Source organism: Nelumbo nucifera, chromosome 3, assembly GCF_055504915.1.
Source record: "Nelumbo nucifera cultivar China Antique chromosome 3, China Antique-T2T, whole genome shotgun sequence".
Lineage (NCBI taxonomy): Eukaryota > Viridiplantae > Streptophyta > Magnoliopsida > Proteales > Nelumbonaceae > Nelumbo > Nelumbo nucifera.
In genome coordinates, this window is record NC_142651.1 from 102,156,868 (window position 1) to 102,175,981 (window position 19,114).

Genomic DNA, 19,114 nt, shown 5'->3' on the forward strand with positions numbered 1-19,114 from the left:
CAATGTCTCTCTTCATATCAAAGTATAAAAATTATCCACTCATTTTTCCAATAAATAAAAAAAACTAAGCAAAAGCTAAATTTATATCTACTAAAAAGAAATTTAAACAGCTGAATCAAAGTTATTTTGGAAGTTTATGAAAGAACTAAGAGACATTTATCTTAAGGCTCCATTTGGAAGGAGTACAAATACAAAAATGTAGAGTGCAAAACCTTGTATTTTGTATTTTTTTTTGTACATTACATATTTGTGTTTGTACTCCTTCCAAATTGAGCCAAAGGCTACGTTTGTTTGGGGTGGAAAACCGAACTAGGGTAAACTTTACACCCTGGTTCGATTTTACATGCGTTTGGTAAACATGTAATTTTACACTGAAAATCGGTGTAAAATTTCATAATTTTATTTACATCGATAATCAATGTAATAAATACATCGAAATTATCGATGTAATAAATACATCGCTCATTATTCTCTCTCTTCTCCTTCTCTCTTATTCTTCTTCTTCTCCTTCTCCTTCTCTCTCCTTGTTCTTCTCCCTCCTAGTTTCATTCTCATCTATTCGTACCTATCATCGGTCTTTAACTTTCCCCCTTCTCCGATCAATCTTCAACTTGGGTACTCTGCTCAGCCTCCATGCCGCAAGCATCTTCACTGGTGTTGTAGATTTGTACCTCCTTCACCCAGGTTGGTACCAAATGACAACGAATTGGAACTCGCACCTTTTCCCAACAATGCAGTGGTAAACTGGGTTCGACCGACATTTCCACCATCGCAGAGCACCTAGGGTGGGACCTCATGGAGCTAGAGACGGAGAACAATGGGATCTGTCCACCCTGAGATTTTTTTGCTAGAGTTCCAGAGTTCCTAATAAGTTTTATGGTGATTTTTCTACTAGAGTTCCAGAGTTACCAGTGATTTTTCTCTTAAGGAAGAGTTATAGAGTTCCCGGTGATTTTTTTGCTAGAGTTTTAGAGTTCTAGAGTTCTTTGATGATTTTTCCACTCGAGGAAGAGTTCCAGAGTTCCAGAGTTCCTAGTGATTTTTTCGGCTAGGCTCCGTTTGGTTTGTGGGATGGGGATGAGAAAAAGGAATATTCCTTTTTTCTCTCATTTGTTTTGAGGGAAATAGAATGATGGGATGAGAAAAATGTGGGATGTCACAAGACTGATAGAGTTTTAGAGTTCCAGAGTTCTTTGATGGTTTTTTTGCTAGAGTTCCAGAGTTCTTGATGATTTTTTCTTCTTGAGGAAGAGTTCTAGAGTTCCTAGTGATTTTTTTTTTGCTAGGCTTCGTTTGGGTTGTGAGATGGGGATGAGAAAAAAAAGGAATATTCTTTTTTCTCTCATTTGTTTTGAGGGAGATAAAAGGATGGGATGAGGAAAATGTGGGATTTCAGATCCCAAAATCATGGATTTGGGGTCACATCAAAACCGTGCGATCCCACTGGAAAAGTTTGAGAAACCACTGTTACCATCGAAAGAACCATTGTTATTGGCCTCCTTCATCACCTGGAAAGGAACCAATGCGAGGGGCAGTGGTGATCTCCCTCCATCTTCCTCTTATCTCTTCTCCCTCACCTTCTTCCCGTCTTCACTAGATTTGCGGCGATTTGCGAGGGGCACTCCTATTCTTCCCGTATTCACCATATTTGTTTTCTCAACTCTCGTTGCTACAACTCATGGAGCTCTGTTCTTCAACTATTGGCAACTCTTATCGTTGCAACTCATGGAGATCTCGCTGTTGCAATTCATGGAGCTTTGTTCTTCAACTCTCGACAACTCTCACCGCTGCAACTCATGGAGATCTGCTTTCTCAGCTCCGATGAAACTCCGACGAATAACCAACCCGTTACAGTGTTTTTCCTATTATTTTCCCATATATAAAACCAAACAATGGAAAGATAAATTTTTACACTTTCCCTATCTCATATTTTCCCATCCCATTCAAATCTTTCCACAAACCAAACAGAGCCCTAGAGTTTATTGAAGCAAAATTGGTAACATCCTTGAGGAAGAGTTCCATAGCAAAAACAAAGTAGAAGCTTTTCACTTCATGGCGGCTTCATCTATCACTAAACTGGCGCCAACTTTTTCTTGGGTGTAAAACTGAATTTACACCTGAAACAAACACAGCCTAAAGTGAAAATTCAGGGATGTTTGTTACAAAGAAAAATTCGGGTATAGGAAGTATTTGTCATTAACTCCATGTCAAAGGGGTCTTTATGATTTACCAAAACAAAAAGTAACGACCGTATCCATTGCGTGCCTAAGGGGAGTTTCACATCGGCGACCCACAAGGGGAGTAGAGAGGGTAAAAACAAATTCGGAAATCATTTCAACAAGACTACAAATAAGTACTTGCACTTCCTCTTCTCTTTTTTGGCGGCTGCGATTCTTTTCTTCGAGCTTTTGTCACCTAAGTTCCACAATGACGCATAAACCCTAGTTTCTCTTCGCAGATATTTCAGCATAGCGATCAGTTTCAGAGTATTACCACTGATTAGTTTCAGAGTATCACCATTGATCAATTCCAGAGTATCACCATTAAGTAAATAAGCAAATAAATAAAAACCAGCCTCCAATGATGGAGGTTTCTCTGGGGCAAAAACAGAAGCACCACGAGTTCACATTATTATCCTTCTCTCTACTACCATCCTCTTCTTCACCTTCTTGTTCATCAGCAGTGGCTTGTTTCAGCACCGAGTGTGGAGCTACCAAGCTTCAGTTCCACCAAAAATCAGAATCTGCCGAGGTTGTTCACGTCGATATTTCTACCGCACAGGTTGGTTTCCTATTGTGTAATTCTCTGAAGTTGTTACGTGCCCGAAGTTCCTCTTAATAGAGGGTTTATTTAGTTACTTTCTATGGCCTCGAAAATCTGTTCAGCAATGGCGTTAACATGCACATTGTGATCGATGTGTTGTTTGTTTCAGCTTTTCAAGTTAGGCCCTGTCAAGTCCGTATGCATAAGCGAAAGTTCTGAAGGCAACAGGATGGTAAAGGTAGGCCAGCTATTTTAAGAATTAAGATATAAAAAATGTATTATCGAGTGGTAACTGGTAATCCGGGGCTCTAGCACAGTAGTACCGTTGTATGAAGTTTGTTCTTCCTTCTGATCCTTGTATATGATTTTGTTTACACTATTCTATTTGTATTGCATCTTTCTTATACTATATTTCATTTTCAACCGACAGTCTTATTCAAGGGGAATTACTCTTCGATTTAGAACAGAAGACGAGAGCAAAGCCTTCCATTGTGCATTTGAACAATGGAAGAGCAAAGCAGTTGATGCTAGTGCTGGTATCATACCTACTCCTAATTCCTTTGCCATTTTATTTGGTGCACAAATCATCACCATCATAATACGTTGTCAGACATAAAGTATTGATAAACATGTCACCAGAAATAAAGTGTGATACTTTATTTCCACATCTCATCTGTTGCTTCTTTGAACACTTAAAAAAATCTATTCTATCTCCTATTAAACGTGGAAGGTCATTACTATTTTGGTTCCTTTCCTGTAATGACTAAACATGTTATTAATCTTTTTACTGCCATCCCTCGGAAGAAGTTTTGGCTAATTTCTTTCTTAATGTAATCTGATATTTAAGGTAGTGAAGTTTGATTTGAAGATAAAGGAACTAATTATTTTAAAACTTTTTTTTTTTTTTAATTTGCTAAGATGTAGTGACTAAATGGGTTCAAGCTATTGCATATTCAGGTTTCAGGGCATGAATTGGGTAGAAACATATTCACTTTGACTTTTCATATGTTTTTTTCCTCATATTGTGATAGACTATTTCCTTAAGAAATATCCAGTCAAGCTGTTGGGAGTTTAGGACTACAGATTGCGTTATTGAACATGGAAAAACTTTAGGATATTTGACAATGCATGTTGCTTATTGCAAAATTCATTACTCACGGATTCTGGATTAACACACTTCAAGGAAGTTGGTTACCAATGGAAGTTTTATGGTCATATAACATGGGCATTTTATAGAAAGCTTTTTAAGCTTGACGGTCTCATAATATGCTAAGTATTGTGAACTGTTATTGTAAAGCATTATCTGACAGAGCTCATTTGTCTTGGCTGGTGAAAATTTTAGTTTTCTGCATTTTCTTTCTGAATTTGATTTCTTGTGTGCAATTTTCTAATGCAAATCAGATAATTTTTGGTTGAATGCATTTCTATCATAGAACTACAGTTGAATCTAACTTACAAGGATTGTAATTGCTTATTTTTTCCATTTCAGGAGCATGCTTAGAAAATGGAAAAGTTGTAACTTCTAAAAGCAAGTTTGACAGCAAAGTAGAGGCAGCTTCTGCTAAAATGTACTTCCATTACTATGGACAACTGCTGCATCAACAAAATATGTTACAGGATTATGTGAGAACAGGTTATACCATAAACCTGTAATTTTGTTGCTGCTCCCTTGGAGACTCGTGTGTATTCTATCTCAGTGAAACTGCATTGTTGTTCTTATGCTCTTAAGGTTAAAATGCAAATGTTTTCAGATTTATCGTCAGCATTTGTGGATAACATAGAAGAATACGGGTGTATGTGCAAAATATCCACCAAGAAAAATCTGTGTTGATCCAAGTAATGTTTCTATTGGCTTCAGGAACATATTATGCTGCTGTCATTGAGAATCGCACAGACTTTATTGGCCGTGTAGTGGTTGATGTGGGTGCAGGTAGTGGTATTCTGTCACTATTTGCTGCTCAGGTAAGTCCATGATGCTCTGTGCAAGAGCTTATGCCTGTTCCATGTATGTGCATCTCTATGTTTTATGCTGAAAACTTCAAAAGTTTTCTTTGGTACTGTTTCTGCATTAGGCTGGAGCAAAGCATGTTTATGCAGTGGAAGCATCTGAAATGGCAGAATATGCACAGAAGCTTATTGCTGGGAATCCATCGCTAGCTCAACGGATCACAGTAAGATTCAGTTTGCCACTTAGAATCAGAGCTAAATTTCAAGTTTTTAGGTAATGCCTTTATTGGTTCATATTCTCATTTTTTGTGGTTATTTTATTATCTATTGCAGGTGATCAAAGGCAAAGTTGAAGAAGTTGAATTGCCTGAGAAAGCAGACATTCTGATTTCTGAGCCAATGGGTAAGCTTACTGGTTTACAATTTGTTTGTCATTAGCAGGGAAAGGTGGTATTCTTTCTGGAAAAAAAAGTTTTGCTTTATCTAATGACAACTGGAGAGTTGTGTTGCGCACTCTACCTATCACAGCTAAGAGTGTCCAAATGAACCAAGGTTGAGATGAGAGCAAGGATGTTCTCAAAAGTACAAAGGGTACATCTAAGGTTGCACTTTTTATCTGGGAAACAAAGGAGTGACTGTAAACTAAATATTCAATATCATTATTTTCTTGCATAACTGTAGCCTATATTGATTTATTTGTGAAACTGCATCAATATCTTAAATTTAGAAAAGTTATTTTTTTACAAGTGCCTGACTTAGTCTCTTCTTTCTCTAATGAAATAAGAAAAAAAAGTTTTTAAAGTGTCAGGAACACTTGTCTAGCTTTAAAGTTTGGAGAAGCAGGATAGAAAGGAAATTAGGAATAGGAACCCATCCAAATACACTAGTAGCAATCAAGAGGCCTTCTGGTCCCTTTATGATTTGAATAATCACCACCATGATTAGTCTTTTCTTCTTTTTCCGATTAAATAAGGAACTGGTTCACCTTCGTCTTCTCAAAATGTTTTTGAAGGTACTTAACACATTCAGAAGAGTTAGAAGGATCAATGTGAACTAATTCATATTCAGCCCACAAGTCAAGGAACCCAACATAATACTCCTGTATCCTCTTATTTCCTTGAGAATAAACAAAGATTTCAGATTATATTTGATATTACCTTGACATGTTAGACTAACAATAATCTTCAGGTTAGTATACATCTCATAGGTTGTCCTCATTCTCCTCATAGGTACAACAACAGGAGGCACAATAGCACTAAGGATCCAAAGGAGGGATAAAAAATAGGAAGGTTTCAGGACTGCCGATCCAAAGGAGGGATAAAAAACCCTTCAAAAAGTAATCCAAAATTGAGCCAGGCAATAGATATGATAGATAACCCTACACCAAATCTGAAAACCTAAGCTGATTGGATCAACCAATTGGGAGAAAACTATTAAAATCCAACCTGTGAGGCGTCTTTTCCAGGTAGAACAACGGCTTCTTGGACTGATCAAAATAGTCTCCAGAGAGCTCTCAATCCAGCAACCGAAGATGGAATAAGAAACCCTTGAAACACTCTTCTAAACCCAAGAATCAAACTTCTTTCTCAGTAGATCGAATCGTCTGCTTTGATACCATGTCAACTTGGTGGTTCGAATAAGAGAGAAAACATATATTTCATGGGTGTCAAGAGAATGAATCGACCCCCACCCCCAAAGAGCCCTTTATATATATAAATATATGTACAATTGCAAAAAATCCCTTACAGGGCTAAAGAGAAAGCAAACAAAGAAATAAAGAGTATATAAAGTACAATAGGGACTATGATAGTATAGCACATCATTAGGATTCACAATTTTTTGGTGAAGATCAAATCTGTTTTTCTAGGGTTTTGTTCCCTTCTCTTGTTCGATTTCTCTGAGAACTCTCCTTTTTTGGACTGTCAAAAGTTTGATGGCACCAACTATGCCCTGTGGGAATTTCATTTCTAGTTTTATGTTGATGGAAAAGGGCTGTGAGGGTGTATTGATGGAACCCCCACCAAGCTTGAGAAAACTGATGCAAAGGGGGTTGCAATCTTGGAGGATTAATAATACTTCCAGATTGCATTCTGGAAAAGGTTTATCAACAGTCTAACATCTCAAGGCAGTACCAGATCAAAGCTGAGAAATTTTCATACAGCTAGGGTAAAAGGAAAATTTAGGAGTATGCTGGTTTTTACAATCTTTGGATAGAGTATGAACTTGTTCATACTTGTGAGATATCTTCAACTTGCTGTATCAAGGCACTAAAGGAACACTTTGATAGGAGAAAAGTAATGCACTTTCTGATGCATCTCCGTCCTGAATATGAAATAATAATATCAAATATTCTTTGTAGGGATACTGTACCGACCCTTGACACTATCCTTGGTGATTTGCTTTGGGAAGAAACTAGGATGATCACTTAGTCGGCAATGAATGCAAAGATTGATGGAGTGGAGGATATGTTTTTAGCAGCAGATAAGTCCAAATCAAAGGACTTATCCAAAGTACAATGTTATGAATGAAAGGAATTTGGGCATGTGATATCTCACTACGGAAAGAAGAATACTTGTACTTGATGCAAGAAACATGGATATATTATTACTGAATGTCCTACTAGGCCATCTAAGGGAAACCGATTTGGAGCAAAGCAAATCAGCATAGGGTTTACCAGACTATTGTTGGGGGATGCGATGATGCTTTATCTTCCATTGATCAGACAAAGAGTGACACTGCTAATGTTACGATTGAAGATAAGATTCAATAGCTTATGTCCTCAACAATTTCCTCTGCCTTTTCTGCTTTTGGCTCCTCAACAAAATTGAGTTGTTGAACACAAGAATAGCCATATTTTGAGTGATGTTAGAACCCTTCTTTAGATTCGCATGCTCTAGCAACCTTCTGGGTGGAGGCGGCCAGCACTGTTGTGCATTTCATTAACCTTCTTCCATCTTGGTAACCTGTCTCCACATCGGTCCCTCTTTAGAACTCCTAATGTTCCTATGCTTCATATGTTTGGTTGCATATGCTTTGCACATCTTCCTCATGAGTGTACTAAGCTATCTGTTCAGTCTGCCTTTAGTGCTTTTTTGGGATATAGCCTTGATCATAAAGGGTTTGCTTGTTATGATTTGAAATCTCATCGGACTATGATCTCTCATAATGTATTTTCCTTGAAAATCTTTCATTTTTTTTAGCATATCACCAACATTTCTACTCCTTCAGTGTTCATTTTGCAACATTTTGAGCCTACAGGTACTTTAGAAGCACCATCTCTTAGTTGCTGCATCAAACATATTTCAGGAAGTGGATATTTTCTCTAGTTCCTACGATCCCCACCTCTCCTCCTCCTCTAGGGCATGATACCTCATTTACACTAACTCCTGTAAATATACTATCATTTCCTGTTACTATTGCTACTCCACCTATTGACATTCCTACCTTACGACACACTACTAGAATTTCTAGACCACCTTACTGCTATGGTTTTCCGCTGACCATAGTTCCTTCTATGTTGTATTGTCTACCATAGATATTCACAGGTCCTACCAACAAGCTATAGTTCACATTCACTGAAGAGAGTCCATGGATTTTGAGATAGATTCTCTTCTTGTGAATGATTCTTGGGAGTTAATTCCTCCTCCTCTTAATGCTTCAGTCATAGGCAGTCGGTGGGTGTACTTAGTTAAGCTGAAGTCTGATGGTAGTCTTAACAGATAGTGTATAATGAGACTTTTGCGCTAGTTTCCAAGATGACCACAGTTCATCCTCTCCTTACTATTTTTGCAGTGAAAAGTTGGGTCATTCATCAAATGGATAAAATGTTTTCCTGCATGGGGATTTCAAACAGGCTCCCCATGTCTGGTTTTCAGAGGTTTAAATCAATTATTATTTGATGCTGGTTTCATTTAGAGTTCATGAGATTACTCACTCTTCACCTCACAACGCCCTCAAGGTATTACTCTATTGCTGCTTTATGTTGATGATGTTCTCATAACTGGAGATGACCGAGATGACATATATTATCTGCTGAAACACCTTCTCAGTCAGTCCTTCATGATGAAGGATCTGGGACCAGTGACATTTTCTGGCTTGGAAGTTCATCATAATTCCAGTGGTTACTTTTTTAATTTGTAGAAGTATGCCACTTGCTTGGACATCTTATGCTGTCCAAATTCCTGGGTGACTCTTATTTCCTGGAGATGTAAGAAGCAACAAACAGTCTCTAAGTCATTTACTGAAGCAGAATATCGAGCCATTTCTTCAACATGCAGTGAAATCATTTGGCTTCAGTCACTCCTATGTGACTTCAATATCAAGCCATGTCTTCTAATCCTGTTTTTCATGAGAGTATGAAGCATATTGAAGTGGATTGTCATTTTATTCAGGAACTCCTCACTATTTGCTGCATTTCACTTCCTCATGTATCTTCCAACCTTCAGTTGGTGGACATTTTCACAAAAGATACTAGAGCCAGACATACCTTTCTCATGGGCAAACTAATGCTAGTGTCTCTACATCAATTTGAGGGGGAGTGTAGATATTAGGGATAGTGAGGGTTGAAGTTATAATTTTACCTCTTATTGTATATATTCTTTCATTCTTTTATTTTGTATCATACTTCTTGTATTTTTGTGACAGAATTGTCCTTTTACTTCACATTAATATAAATACTATTCTTTGGTGTAGTCTATCCATTAGACTCATCCCAAATCTTTTCATCTTTTTTGGTTCGAATTGCACTGCCAACCACCAGATAGAGGGTGGATGAAGGTGAAGTTTGAAGATAGCAGTTTGGGCAAGCCTGGGCCTTCTGGAATTGGGTGTGTAATAACAGATGAAAATTGAACGATAAGGGCAATGCATTCAGCTCTAATAGGTGAAGGAGATTCAGTTAGGGTAGAAGTAATGACAATAGTTTTTGGGGTGCACAAGGTTAGAGAAATGGGAGTGGAAAGTCTGGTCATTGAAGGTGAACCACTGAATCAAAAGTAGAGATTGGTTGGCTAGTGAAGAACAAAAGTGCATCATGGAGCTTCAGAAATGAAATCAGAAGATTTAATTGATATTCAAGAGAAATGCAGATTGAAATTCGATGGGTGCAAAGGTCAGCGAATAGTTTAACTGATGGGTTGGCAAAGCAAGGGGCAAGTAGGCAATAATTGTTTAGGCCTCAAATGTAAGATTGGGGAAGGGGTGAGATAGTGGGGACTATGTCATGTTAGATTTTTGTTTGTAATTCACAACCTGTTGTTGTACTTTCTCTTTAATTAATGAATGGATTCATCTTACTGATCCAAAAAAAAAAAAAAGAGTAGTAGGAGTGATTCACTCATGGTTGGTGAATCACAAACTTTTTATAGTGAGGAGTTACAATTTTTTTTTTTGAATATGGAAATCTTTTTGTAAACATAAGGACTGATGATACAGTGAATACTTTTATAGTTTGTATATTTCCAATGTACAGTGCCTAGTTGTACAATGGCTATTCTGTTTCACTTTTGATCGATACAATACCTTTTCAAAAACCAAAAGTTTACATGTGAACATTATCTACGTCTTACTATACACAAAAAATTTAATATCAAACAAATATTAATGTTTTTTTATGTTTTTCTAATTAGGTACTTTATTGGTCAATGAAAGAATGCTGGAATCGTATGTGATTGCAAGAGATCGATTCCTTGTCCCTAAGGGGAAAATGTTTCCAACAATAGGAAGGTAACATGCAGCCACTGTATGTACGTCTATGCTTCTTGAATTTTTTCTATTATGTGCTTTTCAAAATTTTCATTTGTTGGCTTCTCAATTTCCTTTTCTTTTGGTTATAATCAAGCCTTTCTTTTATCTACTAATCCCAAAACATTGGTAGCATTGTTATTGTTTATCAAAGCTGAAAAACATTAGTAGCAGTATTTACTCTAACTGACTTATATTATATGCTTTTTTCCCCTTTAGATTGCACTGTTGTTGTATCGTATACCATTAAATGTTCAAGTTTGAATTGCAAATAAGATAGTGAAAATCATTTGAAGGAACCTAAGAATAGCTTCAATTGGTGATAAAATGAGGGAAAGTAGACTAAGATGGTTTGGTCATGTACAGACAAGTGATCTGTTACAAGTTGAAGGGGCTAGAAGAGTCGGGTCTGACCAAAAAGGACATGGACTGAAGTTGTAAGAGATGATTTAAGGGCTCATAATTAAACAAAGAATATAATACTCAACAGAACAAAATGGCAAAACAGGATTCTTCTAGTTTTTTTTGCTTAATAAAACAGGATTCTTCTAGTTGCTACACATGGTTGGGACAAGGCTTAAATGATGATGATGATGATAATGAAAAATATCTGCTCTCCAACTCAAACCTGTGTTCTCGTGCATGTTATCCCAATATCTTACCATTTTCCCCCAAGCAATTGGCCCTTCTTTTAACTACTTAAATGTGCATTTGCAAAAAGAGGTTTTCTTTCAAATGATAGACACAATCACACAAAATATATTTGTTCAGATTGAGGCTGTGATCCTTCACCATACCCAGAGTTTGCCTTTCAAAATTTGTTCCATTATATGTGCATAGTACTTCTATCAGTGTCATCATAAGGAATTTCTTACTTTTGCTTTTTGTTTTTTTCCTTCTTTTTTAATTTGCAAAAATATATTTTTAGTTTGACAGAAAAAATCTCTTAGTAGAGCATAACGGCAGGGCATGATTCGTGTAGCCAACCCTAAATAGTTGAGTTTATATTTTTAAAAAGTGTTGACTCAGTTTATAGTGGGATTTGTAGAGGATAAGGTATATAAAAGAATGTCTCAAAAAAAAAACCTAACTCCATAATTGGCTAATAGCTTCAGAGAACCACCTGATATTATTGATCAGGGTATACAGAAGCAAACAACCAGACTTGGATACCCTCATATCATGGTACTTAGCCAAATTGTTGGCAACTTTATTAGTATATTTTGGCACTAAATTTCTAGGTAATCAATTTTGTCATTCTTGCCTCCGCTCTATTAGGAAATATTTTCTTCCCTAATTTTTGAAGTTTCTTTGGTTTTACCTTCTTTTCTTTATTTTATCTTTACCTATTTTCTTGATAAACACTTGAAAGAAGAAGGAGAACTGTTTACTATATTACAGGTTTGAAGAGAAGAAAAGAGAGAGAGAGAGAGAGAGAGAAAAAAAGAGTGAAGAGAGGAGAAAAGAAAGAAGGGGTTCAGTGGTGAATGATTTGCTGCCCCATACACTCCTTTATTTATAGCTTTTAGGATCCTTATAAGAATAGGAAATAAACAAAAAGTAGAAACAACAAGGCCAGCCAACCCAACTTAACAGAAATTAGAAACTACTGATAAAAGAAATTAGAAACAACTAGGTGTGGGTATGAAACCACACACTCTAGAGCCTGAGTGTGGGTATGGAACCCCACACTTGTGGCTAACCAACTGTTTCTTCACTCCCCCTCAAGTTGGGAGTAGATATTTGTCATGCCCAACTTGCGTAGATGTGTCTCCAATTTGCCTTTTGTGACTGCTTTGGTGAAGAGATCAACTAACTGCATGTTCGAGGCAATGTAAGGAAGGCATACTTCTTGAGATGCGACTCGCTCTCGGATAAAATGTCTGTCAACCTCGATATGCTTAGTCCTGTCATGCTGTATTGGGTTGTGGGAAATATTAATTGCAACTTGATTATCACAATACAACATCAAAGGCTTCTCATAATCAACCTCCAACTCATTAAGCAAGGATTTCAGCCATAACACTTTTGCAACACCATTGGCCATGGATCTGTATTCCGCTTCTGCACTGGAGCGAGCAACACCATTTTGTTTCTTGCTTCTCCAGGAAACATGATTTCCCCCACAAATGCACAATATCCAGAGGTGGACCTCCTATCATCAACACATCCAGCCCAATCCGCATCTGTATACACTTCTATTTTCATATGACTATTATTCTTGAAGAGTATACTTCTCCCTGGACATCTCTTTAAGTAGGCAAGGATCCTTTCTACTGCAAGGAGATGGGTGGTCCTAGGAGAATGCATGTATTGACTGACAACAGTGACGGCATAAGAAATATCTGGTCGGGTTAGATAGAGATAAAGAAGTTTCCCAACCAGCCTTTGGTACATAGCCCTGTCCTCGAGGAGTTTTCCACTTTTTACACTTGTCTTATGGTTAGGCTCAATGGGAGTATCAACAGGTTTCACTCTTAACTTGCTAGTTTCTTCTAATAAGTCCAGAACATACTTCCTTTAGGAGATGAAAATGCCATGCTTAGATCGAGTTACCTCAATTCCTAGGAAATAGTGTAACTTTCCTAGGAATTTGAAATTCCTAGGTCTTTGACTTCAAATTCCTTGTGAAGGTGCTATTTAAGGGTTTCAATTTCACTAGTGTCACTTCCTGTTATCACAATGTCATCTACATAGACTGCAAGTAGAGTTAGGGAATGACCTGTCTTAAAGAAGAGAGTGTGATCTGACTGAGCCTGTATGTATTTGAATTTGTCCAAAGCCAGTCTAAACCTATCAAACCAAGCTCTCGAGGATTGTTTCAACTCGTACAAGGCCTTCTTCAAAAGGCAAACTTTCTTTCCTGCTTCTGTACTATAAAAACCAGGGGTAACTCCATGTATACTTCCTCTTGCAAGTCTCCGTTGAGGAAGATATTCTTAACATCTAGCTGAAATAGTGACCATGAGAAGTTTGCAGCAATGGATAGAAGAACTCTGATAATGTTCATTTTTGCAATAGGTGCAAAGGTTTCTGTATAGTCTATGCCATAAGTTTGTGTGAATCCCTTTGCAACCAATCTGGGCTTATACCTTTCTATAGTATCATCAACATTATATTTCACAGTAAACAGCCATGTGCATCCAACAGGTTTCTTCCCTTCAGGCTGGTTAATTAGTTCCCATGTGTTGTTCTTGACAAGAACATCCATCTCTACTTGCGTTGCTTCCTTCCATTCAGGTATCAAAAGAGCTTCTTGCACTTTTCTGGGTAAGATTCTGAGAGACAATTATAGGAAAGGAACTTGGAGGTGCAATGGGCAGTGGATGAGGTGCAACGACGCTTTCCTTTACGAATAGCTATTGGAAGATCAAGGTCATCTGTCGGTGAAGGTTGAACCTCTGTAATAGTGAGATCAACAGTGGGAGCAGTAGTAGTGTTTGGATCTGGAGTTGTAGAAGATGTTGGAATTGGCCTGGATTGTTGTTTAGTATGAGAATCAACCTACCTCCACCACTTTCTGTGATACACTCTTGGAGCTGAAACTGAAATCCCTTCCTCATTATTCTCTCCCTGAGGAGAAGCCTTATGATAGTAGGGCATATTCTCAAAGAAGGTGACATCCATGGATACAAAGCGCTTCCTTGAAATTGGCTCATAACAGCAATATCCCTTTTGATTTTGTGCATACCCAAGGAAAATACACTTAGTGGCTTTGGGATAGTAGGAATCTATTGAATTAAAAAATATGAAAGAAAGTAGTATCTTGAAGAGAGAAGGAAGAGAGAAGGAGAAGAAGAGAAGTTGAAAAGAAAAGAGAGCAATAATCTGACCGCCCCCGTCACTTATTATTTATACTAAAATAATAGAACAATACAGAGAACTATGCCCTTATAGGGCGGCAAAACATAAAACAACATATATAACACTCAGAAACATAATAAAAAATTAGACTCACATAACTACTGTGGTCCCCACCTCCTATCTAACAACTAACATAAAACATCTACTAAAAAAAACAACATAAAACTAATTAATCTTCAACACTCCCCCTCAAGTTGGGAGTAAATGTCACACATTCCCAACTTGCATAGATCATGTTCAAGCTTGTTCCTTGCCACCCCTTTAGTAAGAACATCAGCCATGCAGTTAGCTGATCTTTTATTATTTGGTTTAAAAGACTGTTTACAATGCTTTCCTAACTGACAACTCTCACATTCCAAAGTAGATAATTGAACAGACTCAAACAACTTTTGGAAAAGACATTTCAAAGAACTAAAAGAAAGATGTCCCAAGCGATTGTGCCAAAGCATAATCTGGTTCACTGACTCTGACCCACTACTACCGCTGCTACTAACATGATGGCCCTTATGTCTCGGAATCTCATCCAGAACGTAGACTCCATTCACCTTACGATCACTCCCAATCATCTTCTTTGACTCCATATCTTGTAAAACACAATTACCAGGAAGAAAGGTCATTGAACAATTCAATTTTTTTGTCAAAGAACTAATAAGCAGTAGGTTGGTATGAAGTCTAGGGACATGTAAAACAGAAGACAGAGTTATATCATTGGTCACTCTAACTGTCCCCTTCCCAGCAATGGGCATATGTGAATTATTTGCTGTAGAGACTCTATCTCTACCAGAGCACAACTGATAGGAATTGAAAATGGTAGGGGCATTAGTCATATGCTCAGATGCTCCCAAGTCTATAATCCAGGGAGGTCCCTCCTTACCTGAAGTGGATGCAAGATTTGCAGTTGCATATGAACTACCTGTATGTGCAAAGGAAGTGGTGTAGTTGGCTCCTGCATTCTGCTGTCCATCTGGAAGACTAGAGTTGGGTGAATCTTTCTTATTCATAAGATGTCCAAACCTCTCCAATTTTGTTCTCACTGCTGCGACTGCAATGGGTTCCCAATCAGTTTGGGAGAGAGGGGCTGAAGAGTCTCCTGTAGTGGCTGCATTTGCATTTCCCTTCTTGTTTCTTATCCGAGCAGGCATAAGATTTGAATGAAGCTTCCAACAAGTGTCCCTAGTATGCTTAGGCTTCTTGCAATAATCACACACCAAGTCCTTATCTTCCCTTCTAGTCTCACTACTCCCCCTGTCTCCATTCGGCTTAGGTTTTGTTGTACCAACCATAGCCGACTGGTCAATCCCAGGCTGTCTCAGCATTACATTCCTCCTACTCTCCTCTCCAGAGACAAAAGCATAGGCATGCGAGAGTGTCACACCCTCCCTAGAAAGAATATGCTGCCTAGCAATGTCAAATTCAGGGTTCAGCCCTGCCAAGAACTCAAAAACCCTATTCCTCTCTACTAGTTTGTGATAAGTTGCTGCATCATTTACACTTTTCCATACCACAGTTTCTAAGTGATCTATTTCCTACCATAGGGTTTTCAGCATGGAGAAATACACAGCAAAAGGTTTTTCTCCCTGTTTCATACTTATCACCTGATTTCTTAACTGATAGGCTCTGGCTCCATTTTGCTTCTGAGAGTAGGTTTCAGTCACTCCATCCCAAATCTCCTTAGCAGTATTAGCCCATAGAATTTTTTTTTTTGCAATATGAGGTAACGTAGATTTACACATCCAGGACATTACCATGTAATTCTCTTGCACCCATGATCAAGGAGATAGGGTGCCAAGGGTTTTGCAAAGTATTCCTTGGCATTATCAGATCTAAGAATCTTGATCTTGGTTTCAGATTGAGTTAGGATAATCTGATGGAAAGCTTGGGTCAGAGAGGGGACCTCATCTCGAGAGTGCATTAGATAGACACATGAAAAGCGGGTATAGTCATCAACAAATAATAAGAAATATCTGTACCCCCCATGGCCCCATGGTGGGAGTATGGTAGGGCCCCCAAACATCGATATGCACAATCTCAAATGGAAGGTTGCTTCTTTTATTACTTAAAGGATAAAATGATCTACTATGTTTTGCAAATTCACAACTTTCACATTTTAACCCAGACACTTCTACTGACTCAAACAAGTTTGGAAAAAGACTCTTTAAAGACCCAAAAGATAAATAACCTAAGCGGTTGTGCCAAAGCATAATCTTACTACAAGACTAAGAAACAAACAATTTCCCTGCTTCACTCTACTCCCCCTGTGAATCAAGGTTTAAAATGTCGATGTCGATGGAAATGTCGCTTACCAAAATATAGGACATATGTCGGAAATGTCGAGGGGAAATATTGTAAAAATTAGAGACATTGTGGAAATATTATGAAATATGCAAAGATATTTTGCAAAATGATAAAAGAAGCATTATACATATTTCTAGACTATCATCTTATTCCCAACCATTATATAAAGCTAAGAAACTAAGATCAATAACAAATTAGTAAATGACGATTTACTGATTTATTATGCATTTTGATGTTTTTACAAGGTTATCTGATATTTTCTTTTCTTATTTTTAGTCCTGATTTATTTTAAATTCTAATATATTTATTTCACACTAGTAAATAGAAATACATTTATTCTGATTTTTAAATATTAAAGTTATAATACATTATGTTTTATTATAAATTTAATAAACTGATTCTTCTTTTTGTAGTATTAAGATTATGATAAATTCTGATTTCTTATAAAACTTAATGAATTTATTATGATTTTTAATACTAAATTTATAATAAATTATGATTTAGTATAAAATTTATTAAATTTATTCTGATTTTTTATATTAAATGTAGAATATGGTTTATTATAAAATTTAATAAATATTTTCTGATTTTAAAAATATTTTAAAAATACTAACTAGTTAATATTTTATTACTTGAAAAATATTTTATGTTTTATATTATAAAGTAATTAATTTATTCTTTTGTTTTTATATTTTGTTAATTCTTTTTATAAATATTTTATTTGAAATATTAAATATAAATATTAATGGAATAATCTATATTAATATACTGTATTATATTAATATAATATGCTAATATATTATATTTTTAATGTACATTAGTTGACATCCTGTTGACATTAGTCAACATCTTGTCGACATAATAGGAAAAACTGTATTTTTTTTGGTTATTTGGACCAATTTGGTTGACATTTCCGAAATATAGGAAATGTATACCGACATAAATGTAATTTTTATATCACCATCCATCTTCATGTCGGTGAGCCTCGACATCGACATATGTCGGGCGAATTAGCGACATTTGGCGACATTTGAAACCTTGTTGTGAATGTTCTAGCAGGTAGACTCCATTCATCTCAAGGCCAATCCCAATCACCTTCTTCGTTTCCAGATCCTGAAAAATACACCGATCAGGGAAAAAAGTTACCGAACAGTTTTGACTTTTAGTAATACTACTAACTGAAAGTAAGTTAGCACTAAGCTTGGGAACATGCAAAGCTGAGGTAGGGTGATAGTATCTTATAATCTAATGTCTCCCTTGCCAGAAATTGGTACAAGAGAATCATCAGCAATAGAAACTTTGTCTCTCTCAGAGGATAAACAATAGGTGCTAAATAGAGTAGATATGCTGGTCATATGATCTGAAGCACCTGAATCTATTACCCAGGAAGGTCTAGTATTACCTGGGACAGAAGCATGACAAGCAGTAGCTCTTGTACCTGTATGAGCAAAGGCTGAAGTAGGCTGTTGAGCTGATGTAGGTTGAGCTGAATTACTAAATTCATTTTCTAGTTGAATCAGAGCAGCTCAGACTGTAGGTAGGGTATCTAGAGGAGTGCCTCTTGTGCCTGATGAAGTTGTACTATCAGTGTTGACAGCCATACTAGCATTCCCTTTCTTATTTCTGATCTTTGCTGGAACAAGATGAGGGTGCAACTTCCAATAGGCGTCCTTAGTATGTTTAGGTTTCTTGCAGTGTTCACATACTAAGTCCTTCTTAGCTTCCTTCTTCTTATCCCCCCCGATTTAAGTCTAACTGCTACCAAGGCTGATTCGGAGGGTTGTTGCTACAACATAACCTTTCTCCTAGTTTCTTCACTCTGCACTAGGGAATAGGCTTGTGATAAAGTCACACTATCTCTTATCAACAACTGTTGTCTCACAATGTCATATTCAGAGTTCAGACCAACTAGGAACTCAAAAACTTTGTTAGTTTCAACCTGCTTTCTATATGTTTGTGCATCTTTCTGACTCTCTCACTCAATTGTTTCAAGATGGTCAATTTCATGCCACGGGGATTTTAAGGTTGAAAAGTAAACAGAGACCTGCTTCTCTCCTTGCCTCAGATTTTTAACCTCACATTTTAGCTCATAAGCCCTAGTACTATTAAGAGGCTGAGAGTAGGTTTCCTTCATAACATCCCATATTTCCTTAGTTGTTTTGGCCCACAAGTAGTTTCGGCTGATGTGTGGCTGCATAGAGTTGCACAGCCATGTCATCACCAAAAAATTCTCTTGGACCCACCTAGCATAAGTAGGGTCCTCCTTGGAGGGTTCCTTCACATCCCCTAGCAAGAAGTTCAATTTTCCTCTACCCCCAATAGCCAACATGGCTGATTGGGCCCATTCCAAGTAGTTTGATCCATCAAACTTAACAGTTGTAATCTGAAAGGTGTTTTTAGTCATGTTACCTGAACAACCAGTCCCAAAAGCACCTTCCCCTTGGTTCTTGTACTCCATTCTAAGTTAAGAAGAGGCTTTAAACTACCGTGACAAGAAAAAAAC

At 37.2% G+C, this 19,114-nt stretch overlaps 1 protein-coding gene across 3 annotated transcripts in view; it reads left to right on the top strand.

Annotated features, from left to right (window-relative positions):
* The first annotated feature begins 2,339 nt into the window (after positions 1-2,339).
* Positions 2,340-19,114, top strand: part of LOC104598974 (putative histone-arginine methyltransferase CARM1) — a 44,539-nt gene continuing 27,764 nt past the window's right edge. For all 3 annotated transcript variants that reach the window (XM_010261307.3, XM_010261308.3, XM_010261306.3), the window contains exons 1-8: positions 2,340-2,781; positions 2,933-3,001; positions 3,194-3,299; positions 4,253-4,396; positions 4,622-4,725; positions 4,836-4,934; positions 5,044-5,113; positions 10,338-10,434. In XM_010261307.3, the coding sequence (XP_010259609.1) occupies positions 2,581-2,781; positions 2,933-3,001; positions 3,194-3,299; positions 4,253-4,396; positions 4,622-4,725; positions 4,836-4,934; positions 5,044-5,113; positions 10,338-10,434 (890 nt within the window). In that variant the 5' untranslated portion in view covers positions 2,340-2,580. The remainder of the gene's footprint in view (positions 2,782-2,932; positions 3,002-3,193; positions 3,300-4,252; positions 4,397-4,621; positions 4,726-4,835; positions 4,935-5,043; positions 5,114-10,337; positions 10,435-19,114) is intronic.